Source organism: Lactuca serriola, chromosome 1 (genome assembly GCF_051521515.1).
Source record: "Lactuca serriola cultivar US96UC23 chromosome 1, Lser_US96UC23_V15, whole genome shotgun sequence".
NCBI classification, from domain to species: domain Eukaryota; kingdom Viridiplantae; phylum Streptophyta; class Magnoliopsida; order Asterales; family Asteraceae; genus Lactuca; species Lactuca serriola.
Genome location: NC_136408.1, coordinates 31509424 through 31535050, shown reverse-complemented (window position 1 = coordinate 31535050; position 25627 = coordinate 31509424). Strand labels below are relative to the sequence as shown.

The following is a 25627-nucleotide window of genomic DNA, read 5'->3' as shown; positions in this document are numbered from 1 at the left end:
TTGTTTGTGCAATGAAATGTATATATGTTTGATGTAAAAATTTATGTATCTCAGGTGACGAAAGTATTACTTATTTTATTTTAAGATACATGTAATCTAGTATTAAAGACAAATGTGATAACTTAATTTCACTCGCATCATATTTACATTTAATGTAATATTTAGTTGTATTTTTATGCTTTCTTATGGTTATGCATGTTGGTTTGTAATCTCCATGAAATATGTTCCCCACTATTGAGAAAAACTTTAATTGGGACCAAATTGAAATGTTTTGAAACCCGATCGTAAACAAATATTGTTTTTAAAATGGTAAGAAAAGTTTGGATGTTACAATTTAGGAGTAAACCGCTGATTTTAGTTACAAGACTTACAAGATCAATATTTTTATTTTTTCAATTTCATAAAAGAAGATTAACTTTTGTCGAATTCGAATTTAAAACAAGTCTTTTATTAAAGATAGAACGAGATTAAAAAAAAAGAAAAAAAAAACTATTTCATCAAAGCATTATAACAAAGTCACATATGCATATCAATTCATAATTCAAACACCCAAACTTATTGTTTATGTACCGAAAAATCAAAAAGGAACCACCACTTCGCTTTAAGTTTGACATATAGATTCATTCTTTGGATACCAATGTCTATTGAAAAACACCATGGAATCCGATTTAACAGCATACCCGTCAACATTGCGATGCCAACTGTAATAAGCATGTGTTCGATTTTTAATCTCAAATGTTGCATGACCAAAACTAGCTTCTCTAAATGCAGAATATTTTGGTTGTGGCTCCATCATACTGTGGATGTAAAAAAATACATTAGAATCAATCTTTGATGTCAGTTGTCCTTTTTTTTTGGATCCTATTTTTTTTTTTAAATAAGAAAAGGGATCAAAAAGAAAAAAGAATTATTCTTACTAGGTTGCTAGTCCTTCGATGTTCCCTCCATCTCCGATTGTGATGTACACAGGGGCATTTTGGTCGTGGACAGGAGTGCATTCCCCATTCACAATGTTATAAGCAATGTTGGATATGCGTTCCTGTGTGAAATAATTTGACAAATAAATGTGAGAAATTCCAATGTTATCCCTAATCTACGGATTTGCAAACCTCACCTTACTAATGTATTTTGGACTAAGTTCAACTAATTATATTAAATAGATAGTTCATACACAAAATATCTATAATGTATAAATGAGCTCTATAAAATTTAATTGATTGACATCATTATTTTATTTTCATTCAATTTTATTATTATTTTTCTACAATACATTAAAGTCTACAACTTTTAATAAAACTTAATTTTTGAAAATCATCTATTTGTTCATTAAAAAAGTTTAGTTGAGTTTAATTCCTTGAATATTAATTATGTACTCCATCTAATTCAACCATTCCATTAAATACATTAAAGAGTAAATATCACCCTTTACGTGTCACATAAAAAAAAATAATAATAAGAAAGTCAGGAAGTCCCTACATTAAGGAAAGTAATGCTCAAACCTGAACCTAAAACCTCACTTACACATTCTTAAATCCTTAGAACTAATTGGCAAACATGAAGGGACCTCATACGATCTATGTAATTTATGTTCAAATGGTATCCAACTTACCGAACGTTCATATGCATGAACATGACCGGCAAATACAACATCCACCTTGTATTTAACAAACCATGATTCAAACATAACTCGCATGGTTTCGCCTTCCATGTAATGGTACGTGTTGCTATTGTACCATGGAGAATGCATAAGAACAATCAACCATGGAGTTTCGCTTCTATTAACCTTCGGTAGTTCCTCAATGAGCCACATGTACTGTGGAGTGTATGTGCCTATATACACCACATGAATCCGGTTTAATTATGTTAATTATATATTGTTATGTATGTGAGTCACTAAGATGGTGCACTTTATTATTATTTTTTTACTATTATGTTTGTTCTTGTGTCGGATTTTTTTACCAAAATAATGAAGTTAACAAGTTTTACCATATGCTGAATATGAAGATAATACAATGATATATGCCGAAGCTCTCTTGATTGAGTACCAAAGGGGTTCTGTGCTCCCAGATGCTTCAAAGGGGACATGATATCGATGGAGAAAAGGCTTAAATGGCTTCTTTTCACCCTGTATAGAAACAATGAAATTTTAAGTTGTATAGTACCAAATTATGTCGGTTCATCTAATTACTCAAAAGTCCAAAGTGTATCGTCATATACCTCCTGTGTGGTAGTTTAATATAAGAAATGATTACCTTGTATCTTTTAGGGACAAAATTTTATTTGGATATATAATATCGAAAACCTATTAGAGAAAACGATGACACAACTTGGGAAAAAAAAAAAGGAAGGAAAATTTGTAAAACCTTATAATTTGGTGGATAAAGCAACGTATCTTCTCCTTGGTGTATTAATTAAAGTCGAAAGGGAAAATTTTGTAAAACCTTATAATTTTTAGGGACAAAATTGTAGTTTTTTTTTATGAAGTCACAAACATTATGTGTAAGCAACAAATACTAAAAAAATGATCAAAATATCAATTGTTTTTAAAATTGTGACAATTTATATTATTTTGTACAGTATTACTTACTATGGGGGGACTATAATCAAGCTCATGGTTTCCAGCTGTCCAAATCCAAGGTTGATATGCTACGCTTCTTTCGACAAACCTTCCCCAAGTATCCCATCTTCGGTTATCATGGAACTCATAATGATCAGCATAAGACAAATCACCAACATACAACACCGTCTCCCCTTTCACAGGGTTCATTTCATAATGTGTAAGTGTGCGATTTGAATCGTATGTTTGACCAAGATCCCCTACAAACAGTCATTCAACTTATTTAAACACGCAATGCAATGTCATAAGTTATAACATCACAATTCACAAAGAATGAAAAATAACTCTAAAACATACCAATGATTCCAAAAGTGTAGGGCACATCGAGACCGACTTCCGGAGGTGTCACAAACCAAAATGTTCTTGTCGTGTGCCCGACGCCAACCTCATAATAGTATTTAGTATTAAACTGTCATGCAAGATTTTTATTAATATAAGACGAGGGATGAATAATATAAATAGAATACGAATAAAATAAAATAAAATACAAGGTTAAAATGACCAAAATGTTAGATGTCATATCACAAAATAATTACCTTTTCTTAAGAAAAATTACAAATAATAACTTATTTTATAATATAGACTCTTAGGAAATAACTTTAATAACTGAAATCGCTTTCTGACCATTCTATTGAATATTGACTACCATTTTGCAACATAGTTACTTAAAACAACCAATGGAAAAGAAAAATTACGTAGTGTGTGCGATGTCATAAAACTTAGATGTATTTGTTACTATTTTCCATTTAAGACTTGGATGTATTTTTATTACCATCTAAATCAAAAGACTGGCCTATTTTCTTTGTTTTTGCATTTTTACCTTGTTTAGTGGTCAAAAATCTTTTTATTTTTTTGAAAAAAAAAACTTATATCTATTACATGATTTGAACCCTCAAACCTTAAAGAATGAAGACAACATTGAATTTTGTTAGGCTAGAAACCTCTTGGTTATTATATATTTTTTCAATTAGAACTTTTTTAAAAAAAAAAGTAGGAATTTAATGGAAGGGTTTAAACTTTAAACCGTACCTCTAAGTTTTTGAGGGTGCAATGATGGATGTAACCAGAAGTGTAGTTGTAGTACTTGTAAGTGTACATTTGGCCTTTGGTTTGGTTTTTTTGGGTACTATCTTGGGGCCAATAAAAAACCGTATCTGAACCCGGTTCATCCATCGTTACCCATGACACTATCACAGCTTTTCCCACATGATCACCTTGTGTTATATGAACCTTTCAAAACACAAAAATACACAAAATTTTGTCATTTTAACATAAGCTATATTACAAAAAGAAACTCTATAAAATTATGTGTTTTGCATAAATATCATGTGTGAAAAGTAGTACATTAAGCTGGAAAAAAAAACAAAAATAGTACTTCTAAATCATAGGGCTTATAGCTCAACGATATCTGGTGTTGACAAAAATACCTGCTGAGGTGCATTATAGCCGGAAGGGGCATGAAAGACATCACTATCAAAAGGCATGTCTATGCTTTTTTCTTCATTTCTAATAAAAGAACTTGTAGTTCCTCCATTAGAGAGCAACAACAAACCTCCATTATTCAATGCTAAAAACCATAAAATTGCAATCGAATAACACCTATAAGATATCATTTCTCTCAAGAAAAGAGCACACATCAGATGGTGTATTTTGAATACTCTCATAAATATATGGGAGTACTTATAGGATTTTGTGAAATGTGGGAATATCCGAAAATTAAGTATTGATATGTAAGACATCCGATGATATCAATGAGAAAAGAATTATACCATTTTTCGTTTTACTATGTTGTGTTTCTTAAATATTAGCAGCATGACTCATGAGAGTGGAAGTTGATACAAATGTAAATTATATATTATATGAATTAAACGTAAACAAACTCATTTTATATTTTTATAATCAAAGAATTTTTCAAAATTTTTAATTTACTTGGATCGTCTTTCTTGTATACATAAACAACTCACATACAAAAAACAATCAAATTGTTTGTTTCACTTGGATGTACTTTTTTTTCCCCCACTTGGATGTGCTTTTAGAGCTCGGCAACTAGTGGGTTGCCGCTGCCGGCCAAATGGAGTCCAAATGTTGCAAAATACTTACTAATTTTGCATAGTACACTTCCAATTTAAATTTGAAGTCATACTATTACTCATTTATATTTATGTATAGATTAATAGAGGGTTCCTCTAGGAACAATAATGTTTTCTATTGGACCCTTTTTTTTAATAGTAAAGTTTTCTTCTTTCAAACTTTGACAACAATTGTTTGAGATGTTAACACTTTTGGTTATTTATTCTTTAATGTTACACCATTTGGCTACAATAATTTGAGATGTTAACCATTTGGCTACAATAACTTGGTTACAATAATTTGGCTAATTTTGGTCCTTTACTCATTTATATTAATGTTACACCATTTGGCTACAATAATTTCTACAACTTTGCAATTTTGGTCCATATAATATTAATTACAATAGACAAAACTGCAAAAATGGTCCCTGTGGTATGTATTTTTTTGGGGTTTCGGTCCAAACCTCGACTTTTTTGGATTCATGGTCCTTTTGACATAGTTTGTACGTAGAATTGGTCTCCCGACTTAACTTCCGTTAAGTTGTTGCGGTTAACTCCCTCATGTGCCTCCCACATGAGGGTATATTTGCCTTTTCACTTATAAGGGACCATTTTTACACCTGAAAAATATATCCCCATTTTAAAAAAAAAAATTAATACCTATTTATTTATTTTAATAATTAAAAAATAAAAGAGGTCTCTCTCTCTCTCTCTCTCTCTCTCTCTCTTTCTATCTCTCTTTCTCTCTTCCCTTTTCTTCTTCCCAAACACCATTGTTGAAGAAGCATCACCCAAAATCCCATGTCGAGTATCAAACAAACAAACACACCCTTGGATGGTTGTTTCCGGCGAGATCAAGAGGAGCTACAACCCTCTCAATGACTGAAATCGATGTTCAACACCTCCGCAACCCTCTTACAGTCGAAAAAGCACAACCCCAAACACCCCACCTCAATCGTTGTTACTGCAGCTGCTCTGATTCCCTTCTGAATCGTTGCTATCGATGATGAGAAATAAACCACGATGAGGCTCGCTGGGGAGCAGCCTCGCCACCTCCTTCGTTTGTTCATCGCATCTTTCCCCTTTCGCACATTTCCTCACCGAAGTTGCTGTCGCAACTTACTTGTTTCCCTTGGATCTTCCTTCCTACCTTCTCCTTCGAAGATCAATGCTTAAGCAGCCATTGTTGCTTCCGGTCTTATTCTTCCTTCATCGGTCCGATTGAGCACCTGTGACACTCCCTTTGATCGGCGACTGCAACTACCTCCCTCCCATGTGTGTTTTGATGCCGGATCGGGAAAAGGAACAGTGAAGGAGGGCTCGTCGGAGATCGACGCCACCGTTCCTCACTATCGCCAGCCATTGCCGAAGACTCCAATCGTCCTCCTCGCCCGTTTCTTTCCTTACTCGATCTGCAAACCATATTTATTACAAATCTGAAAACCAGGGTTGGAGATGGTGGTTGAAAGGTGGTGTATGGCGGTGGTTTGTGTGATATGCTTGAAAGATGAAGACATTAAAGATGATGAAAATGGACTTGAAGAAAATAGAGAGAGAGAGAGAGAGAGAGAGAGAGAGAGAGAGAGAGAGAGAGACCTCTTTTATTTTTTAAGTATTAAAATAAATAGATAGGTATTATTTTTAAAAAAAGGAGGATATATTTTTTTCAGGTGCAAAAATGATCCATTAGAAGTGAAAAGACAAATATACCCTTATGTGGGAGGCACATGAGGGAGTTACAGAAACAACTTAACAGAAGTTAAGTCGGGGGACTAATTCTGCATACAAACTAGGCCAAAAGGACCATGAATCCAAAAAAGTTGAGGTTTGGACTGAAACCCCAAAAAAATGCATACCACAGGGACCATTTTTGCAATTTTGTCATTACAATAAGCCATAATATTTTCTATAACTTGACAGTTTTGGTCCCTTCTCTAATATTAATTTTCGTTTTACAACATCTAACCACCATAGTTTCTATATTTTGTCAAGTTTCGTCTATTTTCTACAACTTGGCAATTTTAGTCCATTCTCTAATATTAATTACAGTAAGCCATAATATTTTCAACAACTTGACAGTTTTGGTCCCTTCTCTAATATTAATTTTTGTTTTTCAACATCTAACTACCATAGTTTCTATATTTTGTCAACTTTCGTCCCTTATGTATATTCTAAAAAATGATTTCATAAACAAACACGAACTATAAAATCTGAAACAACCAATAAAACAATAAAAAAAATCCCCGACCCTAGCAACGCGAGGGCATACCCTCTAGTTTTACATTAAAAACACAAAATTTTAGAGACTATAGAATCGAAGACTACAATGTTATTTAAGGTTGGGGGACCAGAGTAGTTTTAAGCTCACTAAGCTTCATCTCAACCTACCCATAATGGAGAAAACTTTTGTCATTGTTAGGAAGCGGTAAAGAAGAGAGGAAGAAGAAAGTGATAGTGGCTAGTGGGAGAAGAGCGGTACTCTCTTATCTTCACGCAATTGTCAAGTTAGTACACGCTCATGATGCCGAGTTGATGACGCAGTGTTTGCGGAGCAGACTCAACTCTGTCAATCCCCACTCACCATAGCCTAAGGAGTGTTTGGGTGCTTACTATTATGTAGGAGATGTGATTGGTTTACTAAGTTTAATACAAGTCAAAATATTGATGGAGTTTATTTGTAAAGATTTTTTTTTAATAAAAAATTATTAATGTATTAAAGATGATTGCAACAATAATATTTTTTTATTATTATGAATTATTCATTTTAACAAAACAATAAAGGAAGTTTTGTGTATTTAAATATAAGTAAAATGCCTCTGGTATGTATAGGTTTAAATAATATAAAATAGATATTAAATTTTTAAATAATGTTTGATACGGTAGTTATACCCTCGGGGGTTCATGGGTTGGTGTTAGCTTTGACTTTTGAGTTTTAAATCGATAGAGAATATTGTTTTCTTATTCGGAAAATGTTGAGTTTCATTTACGTATTTCGTGTTAGGTCATATACTCATATTTGTTTATTTTAAGTGATACTTGCTTGCAAAAGGCGTATAGTGAATATTATATTTATGCTTTCGATATTAATTCATGACAATATAAAGAAGATAAAATTTGATGTCTCAAAGGAAAATAATAATAATAATAATAATAATGATGATGGTTATGTTTGAGGTTTGAACCTAAAATCTGTGATAATATTTTGTGTCCATCATGCTATCATGCGTGACATGTGACCCATATATTATTTAAAAGGTCTATGCAACCAAAATGTTAAAAACCAACCAAATTGTCAATATTATGCAATATATTATATTTAGGGATGGGCATCGGAATCGGGTACCCGTTTTTGGAACCGGAACCGTCTTGGAACTACCGGTTTTGAAACTGGAACCGCCTTAAGCGGTTTCGGTTCCGGTTCCTAAAGTTATGGAACCGCCTTAAGCGGTTCCGGTTCCGGTTCTCGTTTTTTTGGAACAGTTACCCGTTGGCTACCCGCCGAAACTGGTGTGTATATATATATATATATATATATATATATATATATATATATATATATATATATATATATATATATATATATTATTTCACATGAATATGTGTGTTACTTAGAGCGGTTTACAATATATTGGTCCGATTTTGTTTGTCTTTGGTCCGAATTGATTTGATTTGGATCGAACTAAATTGCAATTTTATCGACAAAAAGATAAAAAAAAAAAATGAATGTAACCGGGTTACCCACTCCCGGAACCGGAACCGCCGGTTCCGGGACTGGTTCCAAGCATTTAAGAACTGCCCGGGACTGGTTCCAAGCATTTAAGAACTGCCTAGAGCGGTTCCGGTTCCGGTTCCGATTCTAACTTTCTGAGAACCGCCGGTTCCGGTTCTTGCCAAATGAGGCGGGTACCCGCTTATGCTCATCCCTAATTATATTAACGGTGTTACAAAAATGTTAACATATTTCCTATTTATTTAAAAACAATATCGACATTTTAAAAAGTCAATAAATCAAAAAAAATGTTTGATAATATGAAAAAAAATTAAAATAATTTTTTATCGACCTTTCAAAAAAGAAATTTCAATAAGTTAAATTCTTTTAACTTTTTAATACTACTTATGACTTTTTGTATTATAAAAACAAATATATCTTAAAACATGTATAAATTAAGACAAACACTTAAAAAACAACTAATTGATTTATTGATTTTTTGTCACCACAAAAGATAATCCATTTTTTTTCACCACCATAAGCCAATAAATCAATTTCTCTAAAAGTTCAAAATGAAATCTCGAATATCCTCACATTTTGATTTCGAGTTTTTACAAAAAATAAAAATAAATAAATAAATAAAAGAATATAAATGTATAAAAGAATTGTTCAAAGCCTAGATTTTGAGTTTAGTTATCTAAAAAATATAATTGTGACAATATTAGGGTCAATTTGTTTGTTTGCAGGCATAACAATCGTGTCATGCTCGGGTTGGCGGATTTGGAACATAAACCTATATATAACTTGTCAACCCACTTATTTACACGGGTTCACAAATTGGCAGGTTCGTATGTCAGATTTGGGTTCGTGTATTCGTGTGTTGGATCGCAGCAAATCGATTGCCTACTGCGTTGTGCGTTCATCGTTCACGTTCAGGCGCCGACTTCGTTCGATAATGATTCAATCATCCATGCCATCATTCTTCGTGAGTTTGTTATGTCGTTCATCATAGAGGGGAAAGTGAAAGAGGGCTTATTCGATTTTGTTTGTGAGACACCGAGATTATTTAGGGCAAACGCCAAAAGTCAAATGGTCAATGGTATCGAGTATACTATCCTAATATAAAGCTTAAACTGTATTAATCAGACTTAATATAAAGTATAAACTGTATTAATTAGAAATCGGCATAATCGGCCGATTAATCGCTAATCGGACCTCCACTGATGAGATTTATTGCTAATCGGTCACTAAAATCGGGTTTGGTCAATACAGGTCAAAGTCGGAATTAATCGGACATTATCGGGCTTAATCGTAATCACCTTTCTGCAACCATGTTAATATATTTAAAAATATAAAAAAAAATTATTAGAATTTTATTCAGATTGACCTACTTTTTTAAAAACCTATAATAAATGTCCACAGGCCTATTTGTTTGTTTATTAAGACAGAAAGAATAGAAGTTAAAAAAGGGTTTTTTCCATAAAAAACCTTATATTTTGGTTTTTTTCTTTTTAGACCTAAAACTTTTAGTTTTTTCGAAAAAAATCCAAAGTTTACCGGAAACTTGTTATTTTGGACCCTAACAGGTCACCAACATGTAAACTAACTGATTTTTTTTCATAAAAGACCCTACATTTTGAATTTGTTTCCGGTTTAGACCTAAAATGTTTTTTTTTTCAAATGAATCTCAAATACTATTGTTTTTGCTTTATCAAGTTGTCACTTGTCTCCATGAAATGTTATGTGCTCATTAAAAGCCGTATTTCATTGGATTTGGATGATCATTTCGATTATCTATTGGAGTTATGTCATTTATCTAAATTTTTTACGGTTCGAAGAATCAAGAATTCGAACCCTCCTCGCTATGGTCCTAACTCCTAAGTAACATCTATGAACTAGATTTGTACATTTCTCATTAACTAGACATATTATGAATTAAGACTCAATAATAAAAGATTTAAAAACACATCATTTATAACAACTTTCTAGAAAATATTTATCGATGAAGTAGTGACATTGTTAATGTAATATAATATAATTAAAACTTCATTTTAAAATAAATTAGATGAGGTAAGAATAGAGATAGTACCCTTTCAGAAACATCATGATATGAATAGAGAGAGTTCTAAATCACTCTAACTCTGTTTGAATTTGAAATTAGGATTCTACGTTTTTTGAATAACTAATATAAATGAAATTCAAATTTGTTCGCTGATTTTTCAGGATATAACTTGTATCCAAATTGAGATTGAGATTGAGATGATGAATATGAGCCGAAAATAAAGATTGAGGGGTCATATGAGAATGACATGTGACATTTAATGAGTTTAGAAAAGTGACACGTGGCTATAAATGATTCTTTTATTAAAGAGGTAGATAATTTTGTTAATAAAGGTTTTGGAAAATTAAGTCATCATCTTCTCTCTTTCTTCTGTCGGCACTCGCTCGAAGAGTGTAGGTGATTTACCTGTTTTGATCATATCATGATGTTTCTGAAAAGATACTTTCTCTATTATTTAATTTCTATTCTTACCTCATCTAATTTATTTTAAAATGAAGTTTTAATTAAATTATATTACATTAACAACGACACTACTACATCGATAAATGTTTTCTAGAAAGTTGCTATAAATAATGCATTTTTAAATCTTTTATTATTGAGTCTTAATCCCCAATATGTCTAGTTAATGAGAAATGTACCAATCTAGTTCATAGATGTTACTTAGGACCATAGCGATGAGGGTTCGAATTATTGATTCTTTGAACCATAAAAAATTTAGACAAATGACATACCTCCAACAGAGAATCGAAATGATCATCCAAATACAATGAAATACAACTTTTAATGAGCACATAACATTTCATGGAGACAACTTGATAAAGCAAAAACTATAATATTTGAGATAAACTTGAAAAAAAAACACACACACATTTTGGGTCTAAACCGAAAAAAATACAAAATGTGGGGTCTTTTATGAAAAAAAAATCAATTAGTTTCTTGTTGATGACTTGTTAGGGTCCGAAATAACAAGTTTACGGTAAACTTTGGGTCTTTTTCGGAAAAACTAAAACTTTTAGGTCTAAAACGAAAAAAAAAAAAAACAAAAATATAAGATTTTTTTTATGGAAAAAACCCGTTAAAAAATGTGTTTTTGCCTCGACTTTGGTTGCTAAACCCAAAACCTTCCGCCAAAATTACAAAGTTTTGCAGGCGGCGGCGACAGACTAAAAAATCGATGCCACAGGCGGAACGGCGAGAACACATCCTCGACGGCATACTGCAAGAGAGCATACGCGAGACTCAGAAGATGAAGTTTGCGGTGAAGGCGTGGAGCAAAAGCGGGCGGGCAAGGGTGGGCCTTCTCCAATTAAGCAGTACCAGCAGTAGCTTTGCGCAAGGAGGACCACCGGCGAAAGAGATAGAGATAGAGACACCAGCTCTTCTCCTCACAACTCGCAAAGGCTTGCCTGCTTTCATATCCCCTGACCACCTTTCATCCCTTCCAAATCCCGATTCTCGTCTCCTTCAGTTTAGCCCCATGCACTTGTAAGTAATCCATAACTTTTCATTCCCCAAAAATAGGTTTTTAATATCTGTTGGATCTGGATGTGTTTCATGGATCGTGAAATTGTAAAATTGAGGGGTTAAATAATCAATTTGATAGGAATATATTGTTCTCTTTGACCATCCCCCTGTCATTTGTTCTATCTTGCAGTATGGAGGGTCCTAATTCGAAGACAATATCAGCTATTGGAGGAGTGCATCAGCTTCTTGGTTTGCATGAATATGGATTTGTTGCTGTTCCAAGGGATTCCATTCTATCTCTTCCAGAATGTAATAGTAGTAATAAGAATGGAGCATCATTCGAGACTCCATGTGGGCGTTTCCTGGTAATTCCCTTACACCTCCCTTGATTTCATATCATCTATACCCGGTCTTCTATTCCATTACCATTATACTCATAATGCTTTGTATCTTTTCAGGTGAAACCTGTGGAGTACATGAAGATGATCTCTTCAATGAAACCAGACTTGTGGGTCAGTTTAGCTGATGAAGTACATGCTTCAGTTACAACAAAGAGGAATAAAGCTTCTGTTGACCGAACTATCAAATGGCTTGATGATTGCATTTCTCTAAAATCAGTAATCCATCTTACTTTTCATATGAACACCATTATTCCTTGCGAAATATTTCTTGTAATAATTTGTGGAATGTAGACAGATGGAGCTCTTTTTGGATCCATTGTTGGAGGATGCAGTATTGAAGAACGCCAACGCTGTACTCAAGAGGTAGCTAAGAGAAACGTATCCGGTATGCTGTGCTCTTAAGTGATTTATAGAGAAAGCAAACTAAATCCTCAAGCTATTGAATAAAAACTATAGATTCCATTTTGTAAAAGAAAATTGTAATTAAAGTAATCACTTTTATGTGGCATTCCAGGTTTCTATATTGGCGGTTTTGGGCTTGGAGATAGTGTTGATGAACGGGCTACACTTTTGCATGCTGTTACGGTACTATTACTATAGTCTATCTGTTATCAGAAACACTTACATTTATAGAATTCCATGTAATGTAATTATATGGAAAATGTATTAATTAACACTCTGCATTTTTAATACTAGTTTTATGTAATTATGGAAAGAAATATTGATGTAATGGTTGTTTTCAGGACTTGTTACCAAAAGAAAAGCCTCGCCATGTTTGTGGCCTTGGACTTCCAGGTATTATTTTTACCACATTTGTCTACATATCTTATAATTTTTTTTATTATTATTCATGAAGCATGAAAGTAATATAGCGAACATTTTGTTCTTTTATTAACCAAAGAATCTTTCTTCCATGAATGCAGAGGAGGTATTGCAGGGTATTGCTGCAGGCATTGACCTCTTTGACTCCACGTAAGTAGGTTTCAATAACTGCTTTGACCTTTTGTTGACTGTAAGCTGATACAAGTGTTTGAACAGGTATATTTACCATCTTACCCTTGGAGGCTTTGCGCTTGTCTTCCCACTTGATGGAAAGTGTAAACATGTGTCTGACCCCGGGGTAAGTGCTATGGCTAGTGATGGCACAAAGATAAATCTAAAAGCAACCATTTATAGGTATATTATTACTTGACATGTATCATTTATAAGTAATTAGTTATTATTATATGATAGAAAAACATTAATAATAACTTATTATTTTGGTGCAGGAAAGATGCATCATGGATTGTTGATGGGTGCATCTGCTACACATGCCAGAACCATACCAAAGCATACATCAATCATTTGCTTAATGTCCATGAGATGTTGGCTCATATTCTTCTTGAAATGTAAAAAACATATCCTTTCAATTTATAACTTTTGTTATTCCCAATATATTTTTTGAACTTTTTTTTTTGTTGTTGTTTTTGCAGACATAATACACATCACTATTTGTCCTTCTTTGGGGTTATTAGAGAAGCAATTACAGAAGGGAGATTTGAAGAGTTAAGGCAGAATTTCATTGAGAAGAGGCGTGATCATCTTTTGGCAGCTTCACTGAGCGCTTGTGAATTAGAAACTCCAGTAAGGTTAAGGTAGGTTTGTTTATGATCAACTAACTCTTACCCTGTTGTTTTCTAGTTTATGACCTTATTTTAAAGTAAAAGTATGATTAGAAGCTTCTTTTACCAAGTTAAAATTGGATCTGTTTGTGGTAATTTTCAGGACCTAGTGATCTTTGGAAAATGGAAATGTTTGTTTTGTAGCTGACGTGGGATCATGAGATCAAGATTACTGTTAATGGATGGACTTGAAATATAGAAATTTTGGATGAGTTTGTTAGTTGACTTGAAAGATAAAATTTTGGATTAAACACACATAGTTTAGTAATTAATTGTTATATTTAACTAAAATTGTATTTTTACTAAATGCCTTCAACAAATACTTCTTAATTGTCAACATGAATTAGTAAATGGGTCGAAATGAGATGTTGAGCCTTGAGGTGAGTAACTGTCTGACATGTTTGTTTATCGCGCTTCCAAATCACTTGAAGTAACATGATCCTCAACTTAATTTAATCCTTATAATTGTGTTCTTAAGGACATAAGATATTATCAACGAGTTATTATTCTTATTCACTGAAGAAGCTATGTTTGAAACCCCTGGTTTACAAACTGCTCATGATATTTAGCTTACCCTTGATGTTGAATGCATGTCGTCTAAATGGAAAGGACTGTCACATATACGAAGCAATGATGTCATTAACACCAAGCCTCTTACTATAAATAGAGGCTTCATTCAGTAGATGTTGTATACCAAGCTTCAAGAGAAATAACAAGTGGCGTGTGTATTTTTATTTATTTATTATTTTTTAATGAAAAATGTTATCAAGATAAAAGGTAAAAATAACCCAACATTCAAGTACGATTACTGAAAAAGCATAAACACCACACAATCTTTCTAAACCAAAACAAACACAGAATCTTGTGTAAAAAACCATAAAGTATGAACTCTCAAACATCAATCATCTAATCGAACAGACCAAAGCCCATGTCATCATCGGACTCCACTTCTGGCACTTCCTTCTTCTCTGAGTAATTCGTTGCAACAGCAATGGACAAAGCATTCATGTAACCATTGATGAGCATGTGAGGAGCAGCTGCCATGGTTGGATGATGGATGGCTAAAGCTAGAGATGTGACCATGGAGACACCATTAGCAAACTTCTCACTCAAGTCTTCTTCAGTCAAATCAAGAACTTCTGTCAACATTTTTTCATATAGTTGTTCAAGCTTCAAAGTTGTCTCTTTGAACGTTGATTCAACCTGTCAACCAATAACATCACATGCCTAATCTTATCTTATTTAATAATAAGTATCTCATACTTAAATTGTGTAACATTGTTAATATTACAAGGTCTTGTAATGATATGTCAAGTGTAAATCTGAAATAACAACTAATGAACAATATAATAAGTTTGACCTTCTGAATCTCCTCATCTGATTTCTTTTGAGCAATTTTAGCATTCTCTTCCGACTTCAGCCAAGGAATCCGTTCTTCAGTCAATAGTTGTTCAAGCGTCCAAGTTTTCTCCTTGATTTCCGAGTCAACCTGTCAACCAATAACACTCTCAGATACATGTACATAATCATTTTCATTTTTAAGAATAGGTATGGACTACTTGAACTAATTAACCACAAACATATCATAACATCCGTTCTTCAGTCAAAAGTTGCTCACCTTCTGTAACATTTTTTCTAAGTTCTTTTGAGCAGTTGTAGTATTCTCTACAGCCTTCAATCGAGCAGTCTGCTCTTCTGCCAATACTTGTTCATGCCTCATAGCTGTCTCCTTCAGCTTTGACTGAACCTGTCGACCAGCAACATATATGCTTAATCTTTTTTTACAAAGTAGGCATGACTATTTTGAATCCTACCACAAACATTTCAAAACATGCTATGATATTTAGCAAATGTCATTTGATAGATACATATGTAAATCTATTAAAATTTGAAATAATGCACTGTGTTAGAATACCATTTCATATATTGGCTTAAATTGCTCATCGAACATTGATATCTGCTGCTCATCACGTTCCTGGGTACACTTCTGTAAAACAAATATTATTGGTGTGATGACTGCAACGTGGTGTCATAATTACAGGTCAAGTGTAGATTTGCAATAAATTAATAACAATAAAGTTTCACCTTCAGTTCAGTAAACATCTCGTTGGTATATGGCTTTCCTCCATTATTTTTTGAAACCGTGTTTACAAGAGAAAGAAGCTTTTGCACTTGATTTGATTTCTTAGTTGGATCTTTTGTCTTGTTGTCAAAGAGAACACACCGATTCCCACACAAGTTAAGGGTTTTCTGAAATAATAAACAATTGTTGATTAAGCAAAGACAAACATAGGAATTTATGCAATAAAATTTGTTGGGCTATGTGACCTGTAATGCTTTGGGAGAGTCTCGTAAAAACTCTTCTAATTAAGCTTTCATCATCATCTTCAAGTTCATCTCCACCAGTGAAAACTATTATCATGTAATCGTAAAATTTTGTTCCAAACAAAGTGAGCAATCGACTTATAGCAGCTTTTTCATCTTCTACAAAGAGACAACAAACTGAGATGACAACAAGAAAGGCATCAATACCATCCCTAGCCATACTGATGCACTTGAGAATCTCCTTCCCAACAAAATCAATATCAAGAGAAGAGTTGAACAATCCAGCCAGAGTGTCAGTGTTAACAGTCTATATATAAACAAACAATATAACACTAAATAGAATATCAAAGTAGTTGCAAATTAATACTAGACTTGTCATAATTAAGTGGCTTAGTCAATGTATATACCAGGAGTGTCAATCACATTAAGAGTTTGGCCATCTTCCAATGCAATTGTTTTCGATTCAGAAGTAGTTGTTACAGCAGATGAATTGCGCTTTGATTTGAACATCTGCATTCCAAGGATGCTATTCCCAGTAGCACTTTTCCCATTTCCAGTCTTTCCAACCAAAACAAGAGTGTGAGGCCATATAAACTCACAATCTTCTTCAAACGGATATCCCCCCATCATACAAATTGAATATCTATCATAAACAATTTCCAAATCAGTTTAAATGGCATGATTGTGATGAGAAAAGTGTATATCAATGCCACCATAAGATAAATTGTCTTTTACACGTATATCAGATGCACAACACAACAAACTAGTACCAATTGTTCCATAAGCGTGTACTTGGTGAGAGAGAAATGACCAAATACATAACTTAATTTACATTTGCCTACAATTAATAACATGATTCCCGATCATATATTGCATTAAGCTTAAAAAATATGTACATTACAACTAGAATCGAGAAAGTGTCATGTGTACTCTTCCTCAATCCCTTTCTCTACTGAAATAGAATACAGACGCATGCCTATATAACTGTTAAAATTACAATTGTTTGCCATATACTAACAATGTGAACAAGGTTGATGTACAAGCCTAGAGCAACAATAGTCAATAGTATTGTGATTTGATTGCAAAAAAGATCATTAAAGCGCTCAACATTTTGAAGGCAATTCAAAGAGCTAGAATTAATCATGCAAAAAGTACAAAACAAATACTTGAAAGCGAAAGATCTCTAGGGTTTGCTGTTAATGAAGAATAAAAAATTTAATAAACACAAAACATGCTTGAAGAGAGAAGGAAAGTACCGGTTTTATCATTAATTAAGGATACATACGTCTCACAAGATGTTAAGAGATCAGTTAGGCTTATTGTTATTCGTAATTATCCTTTCATAATTTTCTTTTATATCCTAGTTAGGCTACGTGGCATGGTCTCCCTCCACCATCCAAAATTTCGGCCACTTCAATGACACCACATTGGCACCACTTAGCTAGAAATACCCACCATAGTCAATCTAAATACAAATATTTCATTCTTTAACAATTAAAATAAAAGACATCATAATAATAAAAAGAGACATGAGATTCATTTAAAAAAAATATATGACATTCGATAAATGAAGGAGCTAGGCTGGACATCTAATTTTTTTAAATGAAATTGTCCACAACTTTTGATTATAATGCCCACATAATTCAAGTTTTTTATTGAAGAAAACCATATCATCACTCTGACCTGGAAAACCTATGAAATTCGGTTAGAATGGTTTTTTAGGAAGAAATAAAAATCAAAGTCCAAAGGAATAAATCAGAAAAGTATTAGTTAGATGGTTAAAACAAAAAAAAAATGTCAAAACGATAGTGTGGTTAATGATTTTCTAATATTTTGCAACAGATAATGGATGGATTAAAATGGAAGTAGCCAACCCAGTCGTTTTAGACTCTTTACCAATAAAAAACGGTTTATATATTGGCATATTCTCTCTCTCTCTCTCTCTCTCTCTCTCTCTCTCACACACACACACACACACAGACACGTTCCTCTCCCTTTCCCTTTCATCTTCGTTACTCTCTATCTCGCACATCCGCATTAATTACCACTGAATTCCTCACTCGGTCCTCCTTTATCATCCTTTACGATGACCTCATCTGACATTACCATGATTTCTGCGAAATCAAACTAAAAAACTCTCCAATTCAACTTATAAAAATCCCAATCTTACCGATCGTAATTATCAAGAAAAAGCTAGAGAAGAGGATCTTGATGGATCTGTGCGCCGTACAGATCAAAACTGCAGCTCGATGCCCTTATATATCGAAGACTAATCACTTGTGCGATAAACCTATTGCGTCATGGAAATCAAGAAAGATGGCTTCTTTCGATGTTGGAAAGGTATGCGAGATCAGGGTACCAAGAGGAACTGTTTCTTCCCATCAATCCTTCGTCGTGCGAGCTATGGGAAAGAAGAATTCGCAGAATAACTCTGATTCATCATCTTCTGCAGGTGCGTTTATATTTTTTTCTTCAATAATTTAGGGTTTTCTAATTCATCTTCTTCTGAATACCGCTTGTTTTGTAAAATATGTTTTTGGGATTACCCATTTTTTTTATAAAATATGTAGCTGTTTTCTAATTAAATTGGTTTCTGATGATTAAAACTACATGAAAGATAGTGCATTTATAACATAACCAGAAACGACCGAGCTTATGGTAACAAATTGAACATGTTTGAGTTCTTAATTTTTCAGAGTTTTTGTTGATTTCCACTAAGATTGATGCATGTTTGAATTGTCTAATAACCTTAAGAAGGATAAAGTTATCTGACAGATTATCTGTACTACGAGTCATTTTCAATCACAATGTGAAATACGTTAAACACAGACAATTATAAGATTAAAATAATCAATGTTTTGGATGTGGCTGCATGTCACCTAATTTTTTACTTGATGAATATACTTCTTGGATGAATCTATCCATAGTGGAATCGTTTAAGTTGCAGACTGTAACTGAAATTTGATCTGCATGAGTCCATTTGTGTGGACAAAAGACCGAGGATGCATTAATGAAGAGAACACATTCGCAAACAGTTAAATGATCACATAAAACCAAAGTAATATGCTGCAACTTTAGACTTTAAAAACAATCATAACCTAAAAGGCATTATCTGAAAATCTCAATTCTAAACAAGTGTTGACAGATGATCCAAATAGATAATTCAAATAATAAAACGAACAATCATCGAAAGTTCATGAATGTGAACAAAAAGTTGGACTTCTATATATCTTCCTCTTTCACCAGTAAGCAAACAAATTCCTTACCATTCCCTATGTTTCTATAAATTTCATCTGCATCCTCTCTCTTCCACCTTTTTTTTTTCTTCCTTTTAATCTGTCTTCTTTAACTGAAATCTGTTATCCATCATTTCACACATTGACTTTTCCAACCATGGAAACTTTTAGTATGGTATTATCTAGATAATTATATCAAATTGGGATCTATAGCTCAGTTGATAAAGTTGCATAAAATCTAGTTGACCCCACTTGATTTTGATATTGGACCTCTTTTATAATGGACCTGGTTACCAAATCAACACTCAGTTACCAATAAGTCAATTTCTGTTTTAAGTGATTAGGATTTGGTGGGTCCCTTATCTGATTATAAACTTATAAGTTACACAACAATTTGACTGAAATACATTTCTTTTCTGTGCAATTTGCCTTTATTGTTAGGTATGCCCTCTCTTTTTGTTTCAAACTATCATCTAATTTTCAATTAACCCGTTATATTCAACTAGCAAGGCTGTGAGTCAAATAAAAATGCAAATATAGTCTAATGAGTCAACCGAAAAATGTCAATTTAACAAATAAATTAAAAGTTTTGGTGATAGTTTAATGGGGAAAAGTCTGGTTATATGTACTATTATTATAAGGATTGAATACACATAATAAGAATAGTATTATCAACCAATTTTTAATTTGGTTAATATATTTATTACACACAGTAGTAACAAATTATAGTTTTGGTCCATTTTTAGGCAATGTATGATTGTCTACACAATATAGCAACATACTTTAAATTTTCGTCTTGTAGTTGCTGCATACATACATACATACATACCTTGTTTGTTTATATATATTATGTATACAAAGTTACAAACACACATATGCATATACACTCATATGTATATATACCTAAATGTATATGTACATTCACATATGTATTCATTTGTAAGTGTTATATTATATATACATAAATCCAGGCAATGGGGATCAATCTATTCCAGAAGGTGAGGGCCTGAAAGGAAACAATCCCCCTGAGCCTGAAAGCAATAAAAAATCACAGTATAAAGCCACAGATTGGAGAGAATTTAGAGCAGTCCTCTACCTCAATCAGCAGGTAACATTTCCAAATCACACTCCATTTTCCTTACCTAAAATATCAACACCAAACACTAGAATTGACTTTTTACTTTTTACTATGCAGTCAATGCTTAACAAACAAGATGAAGGGGTAGTTCATGAGTCTAAAAGTCTAGGGTCAAAATGGGCCCACCCCCTAAGCGCCCCAGAAACCGGCTGTGTCCTTGTGGCAACAGAAAAGCTCGATGGGGTTCAAACATTTGAAAGATCCGTTGTCTTCCTACTTGGATCCGGGACCCGCCACCCACAAGAAGGCCCGTTTGGCGTAATCATAAACCGCCCCCTCCACAAAAAGATCAAAAACATGAAACCCACAAATCTCCATTTAGCAACAACATTTTCCGACTGTTTGTTGCATTTCGGTGGGCCCCTTGAAGCCAGCATATTCCTGTTGAGATCCGGGCCCAAAAAAACCGTTCTTGATTTCGAAGAAGTTATTCCGAATTTGTCCTTTGGTTCTCGAAACAGTTTGGATGAAGCTTCGGGTTTGGTGAAATCCGGGGTGCTAAAACCGCAGGATTTTAGATTTTTTGTTGGGTATGCAGGGTGGCAAATTGATCAGTTGAAGGAAGAGATTGATGCGGGTTTATGGCATGTGGCCGCATGTAGTTCCAATTTGATATTTGGTGGGACCCAGAGTTCTTTGTCTTCTTCTTCTTCTTCTTCTGATGGGTTGTGGGAGGAGATTTTGCAGCTTATGGGAGGAAGTTACTCGGAGCTTAGTCGGAAGCCAAAGCAGGATTTTTAAATTGGAATGTATTGTGAGTTGAAATAAAATGAAAGGAACTATTTTATGTGTAGTCTCGAATTGTACAGAATGGGTCAATGTAGAAAACTTTTTCTTTAAACTTTTTTATGCTACTTGTAGTTATTAACTTATAATAATGTTTTGTGCATTTAACTTGTAATATTATACTTGGGTAAATATGGGTTGGCATTTTAAGGTTTCTAGGTTGCATGTTGTCTGAATTGGTAGAAAAATGTAAGTTGGTTGTTATTATGGATACAAAAGTATGTTGCTTGTTTTGGTTAAAAATGACAATATATTGCTATGTAGCCCTACTTAACCTGTTTAACTCCCCCCTGGTTGGGTAAGACAAAGATTTGGAAGTTTTATCCAATTGATATTAGTCTCAGTCCAACATACCTTAAACAAAGTGTAAGGTCGTCATGTTCACTACACTTAACATCAACATGTTGCTATAACACGAGGAATCATTATTATGTAAACCAGAAAGCGACTGTATCTCTATTTCAAACATTTCAACTTGTGTTTTTTACAATGGTATGCTTTACTTATTTATTGTTTTAAGCCTGAATAATTCCTTCCAGCCACACAACAACAAACATCACCACCGATTCCACCATGAAACCCGCAGCTTCACCCCTTTGTATCTTCGTTCTGTTTTGCCTTATGTTTCACAACAGCCGCACTTCTTCACGTTCAAACATATCATCATTTTGACTCCCATGAAACTACAATTTTATCATGCCATTCTACTTTTGTTCTTATCTGCTCGTGCTCTTCGGACTGCAGCTTGAACATGTCTTTCGTGTTCTTTCAGCATGTCCTCCGTCCTTCCACCTGGCATCAACGGTCCAGAATATTCTCTGTTTACCCTCTTTCCTTGCCCCTGAAAACAACTCATAATCTGATCAAATGCTCTTCACATAAAATGCTACTGCAAAAACATGGTAAAGAAAAATTACAGGGTTATCGAGCTTCATGGGATCTGCTGCTTGATGGGTGTTAGACATCGGTCGCTTCATAGCAGGATCAATCCGTAAAGGCCCCATCCTTAAACTTGTACAAGCATCATCGTTTATATTCTTAGAATATCCCGCAACTGCACTTTGATGGATCTCTGAGTTGGAATACGAGAATCCTTTCTTCACGTTTCGATTCTCCCCTTGAGCATTGAAGTTTCTCGCATTCATCGCCACCTGTGCTTTAGATTGTGCTTTCCATTCGACAACACCAACCCTAACAGATTCAGGCACATGTCCTTTCATCGCTTCAGCTTTCCGCCTGAAAATCCAAAATTAGGTTCGTATACAACAGAAATCGGACAAATCCATGAGATATTTACCTTCTAGCTTCCTCTGCTCGATACCTAGCATCAAATTCTTTGCTTGGAGGGTATTCTGGTAATTCCGATGGATCACAAGGAAGAGGGCTCGTCGTGAAGAACTCACTAGCGAGTGCGGAAGTTGCAGTACCACGTTTTTCTGGATCGATTGCAAGGAGGGTATCCAAAAGAGCCAAAGCAGAAGGAGGCATATGCTGTTGAAATATCTCAGAAACTCGACGATCGTAAGGATGTTTAGGTTTAAAACTAGTCGCATGAGGTAATCTTGATTTCATCCAATATTCGTCTGAAGGTGAACCACAAAGCTTGAAGATCTTATGTATTTGTTCAACCTCTGTTCTTCCTGGCATGATAGGCCTTCCTGTGTAGAGCTCTGCAAGGATGCAGCCTGCACTCCACATATCAATGGCGACACCATATGATGTCGAGCCGAACAAAAGTTCAGGAGCTCTATACCATAAAGTTACAACACGGCTAGTCAACGGTTCTTTTTGACCAGGCTCAAATCTTGCAGCCAAACCAAAATCTCCAATCTTGAGAATTCCATTGTTGTCAAGTAAAATATTTGAACCCTTTAAATCTCGATGCAAAACACCACGATTATGGCAGTGCTCCATTCCACGAAGAAGTTGTTGCATATAACATTTAATCTATACACGTAAATACAAAGATTTTGATTATAGAATATGAAGAAATCAAGAAAAGGAAGTACAAACCTGTGGCTCTGTGAACTTTTTGACTCTTGCAGATGTTAAAAGCCCAGCAAGATCATGCTCCATATAATCAAAAACAAGATACAAACTCCCTGAAAACTTTGAAGTAACCAAAGCTTGAAGCTTCATGACATTAGGGTGGTCTAACCTACGCAGGATACTAATCTCCCTGGCCATAAAACGGACACTTTCTGGATCCATATTAACAAAACGTACTTTCTTTATAGCAACGATTCTATCATTTTGCAAATCACGTGCTTTGTAAACACTACTATATGTGCCTTGACCAATCTGTATTCAAAAGATTACTAAGGTTATTCGGCATGAAGCATGAAATATGAGTAAATAAAATGAGTACCAACTTTGTTTAGCATCTCATATGAGTCAGCACTGCGTGGGGTCCATCCGTGTACGGCTTCTGGAGCAACTGAGGTTAGCCATGAGGGCCATTGGGCTGATTTTTGTGCACCTTGGGTGCCACCTACTATGCTTTTAATCTTTTGCATTCTTTTTGAACCAAGTACCCTTTCAGATAGTGATTGTTTATGGCAATCTTTTGTCTCATTTTTACCATGTTGTGAAACACCCTGTCTCTTCGAAGGTGCAGCCACCTGTACATCAGAATATTTGCTTTCCTCCTCTTCACAATCATTTCTATCCCTTCCGCAGCTTGATTTTGAGCAAATCCCACCCATTTTGCTCTTTTTTTTTTAAATAGATTCAAGGGTTTATCTCGATTGAGAATCAATTTTCAATAACCCAAGTGTTGAAAACTTCCAGGATTAGACCTTTGTGTTTTCTTACAGCTTTCATGAAGCTCTTTTGGGGAAAACAAAATGCAAGAAGCTTTTTGAGCTTCCCACTTTCCCAGAATTTACAATTCCAGGCTTTTTTTTTACCCCAAAGGAAACGTGGGTTTTCTTTTCTATATGTTTTTTAACAAAAAATCTCAAGAAACTGAAAGATTATACCGAAATTTTCAAGCTTTTGGTGTAATAATTAACGACATACCATTTTGAATGATTTGAAGATCAGTGCTACCAGGGATGAAACAGATTGATTGATTACAATCAACAAAAAAAGAAGAAATTAATAAGGGAAGGGAAGATATGTTCAGAACACAAACCAGAAATCTTGCATCAGATCCACACAAATTAAATCATATAAATATGTATATGAATAATTTGTATGTGAAATCTGATGATTGGATTTCTGGTCGTTTCTGTGAGATAACCCAGAAGGTGATTTGGGGGTTCCAAAAGCTTTTCCCTTGCTGGATTTTGCTTCGTATCTGAATTTTATAACAGATTTGACGAAAGCATTTTTCTGAAAGGCCAAAAATGGAAAACTTATAAACAAATACAACAGCATTATAGGATACCCATCCATTATGATATACAGAAATTAAGAGCATACATACATGTTAGTTAAATAAAACTGGATAATAGTTTAATTACTTACAGAAAAACATGGAAAACTAGGTTCCGAAATTAAAGCCATTGTAAAACAGCTGAATTGAAAGCCTTGAAATCTGCTCAACCAAAGATTTTCTTTTGCAGATAGATTGTATTTGTGAGGAACGGTTTTTATGGCGGGAACAAATACTTCTAGTTTAAATACCTGTTAGATTTACAGAGTTAGTCCTTTAATTCTAAACTTTTCTTATTTTAGTCCTTGTATTCTCACCAATATTCCTTCTGCTTAGAGTTTTTTTTTTTTTTTTTTTTTTTTTGGTTTTGTGCTGCTTACCAAATTTATTAAACAATCATTTTACTCTATTAATTATACTTGAACTTCAAATGTTTATTATATTGACTAATTAATTGAGGTTAATATAAATATTCTAGAATATTTTTATTTATTATTGTCAAGAAAGATTTCTTTTAAAAATTTGACATGTCTTTAGGAAATTAATGACAAAATTGATGAAGATTTTTATAAAGTATTTTACATAGAGAATTAAGTCGGAATTTTCATTAAAAAAGTCTTTCTAAAATTATCAAATGTGTCGTAAAATGCTTTTAGATTTTATAACATGACAAATTGACAATAATCTGTCTTGGGGACGGTGCCGGTGGCATCATCCAACATACCACTCCGTCACGACACCAGCCTGAGAAGGCAACACGTGTTCCTCGCATGCATGACC

General features: G+C 33.9%; 5 protein-coding genes and 1 pseudogene across 5 annotated transcripts; 2 read left to right on the top strand and 4 right to left on the bottom strand.

The window, feature by feature from the left end:
- Nucleotides 1–521: 521 nt before the first annotated feature.
- On the bottom strand, nucleotides 522–4234 carry LOC145067933 (purple acid phosphatase 2-like). The gene is made up of 8 exons (XM_079014959.1): nucleotides 4045–4234; nucleotides 3647–3847; nucleotides 2915–3026; nucleotides 2588–2817; nucleotides 1987–2125; nucleotides 1610–1830; nucleotides 918–1039; nucleotides 522–797 (listed from the first exon to the last, which is right to left on the bottom strand). The coding sequence occupies exons 1-8, from the start codon at nucleotides 4228–4230 to the stop codon at nucleotides 602–604; spliced, it is 1407 nt and encodes a 468-aa protein (XP_078871085.1). The 5' UTR covers nucleotides 4231–4234; the 3' UTR covers nucleotides 522–601.
- Nucleotides 4235–11559: 7325 nt separating this feature from the next.
- On the top strand, nucleotides 11560–14344 carry LOC145080391 (uncharacterized). Its single transcript, XM_079023169.1, has 11 exons — nucleotides 11560–11942; nucleotides 12112–12286; nucleotides 12380–12538; nucleotides 12614–12707; nucleotides 12837–12907; nucleotides 13066–13117; nucleotides 13246–13294; nucleotides 13361–13498; nucleotides 13591–13710; nucleotides 13795–13956; nucleotides 14087–14344. Exons 1-11 carry the CDS (start codon nucleotides 11632–11634, stop codon nucleotides 14091–14093), a joined length of 1338 nt encoding a protein of 445 aa, XP_078879295.1. The 5' UTR covers nucleotides 11560–11631; the 3' UTR covers nucleotides 14094–14344.
- A 373-nt stretch (nucleotides 14345–14717) lies between these two features.
- On the bottom strand, nucleotides 14718–15861 carry LOC145080471 (uncharacterized). Its single transcript, XM_079023175.1, has 3 exons — nucleotides 15602–15861; nucleotides 15344–15472; nucleotides 14718–15186 (listed from the first exon to the last, which is right to left on the bottom strand). The coding sequence occupies exons 1-3, from the start codon at nucleotides 15701–15703 to the stop codon at nucleotides 14890–14892; spliced, it is 528 nt and encodes a 175-aa protein (XP_078879301.1). The 5' UTR covers nucleotides 15704–15861; the 3' UTR covers nucleotides 14718–14889.
- A 186-nt stretch (nucleotides 15862–16047) lies between these two features.
- Nucleotides 16048–16935, bottom strand: LOC145053153 (immune-associated nucleotide-binding protein 9 pseudogene; annotated as a pseudogene).
- A 1311-nt stretch (nucleotides 16936–18246) lies between these two features.
- LOC145080423 (electron transporter, putative (DUF179)) lies at nucleotides 18247–21523 on the top strand. Its single transcript, XM_079023172.1, has 3 exons — nucleotides 18247–18760; nucleotides 20516–20652; nucleotides 20740–21523. The coding sequence occupies exons 1-3, from the start codon at nucleotides 18520–18522 to the stop codon at nucleotides 21421–21423; spliced, it is 1062 nt and encodes a 353-aa protein (XP_078879298.1). The 5' UTR covers nucleotides 18247–18519; the 3' UTR covers nucleotides 21424–21523.
- Nucleotides 21524–21852: 329 nt separating this feature from the next.
- On the bottom strand, nucleotides 21853–24839 carry LOC145080359 (putative serine/threonine-protein kinase At1g09600). The gene is made up of 5 exons (XM_079023167.1): nucleotides 23841–24839; nucleotides 23482–23769; nucleotides 22766–23415; nucleotides 22386–22704; nucleotides 21853–22309 (listed from the first exon to the last, which is right to left on the bottom strand). The coding sequence occupies exons 1-5, from the start codon at nucleotides 24171–24173 to the stop codon at nucleotides 22163–22165; spliced, it is 1737 nt and encodes a 578-aa protein (XP_078879293.1). The 5' UTR covers nucleotides 24174–24839; the 3' UTR covers nucleotides 21853–22162.
- Nucleotides 24840–25627: the final 788 nt, after the last annotated feature.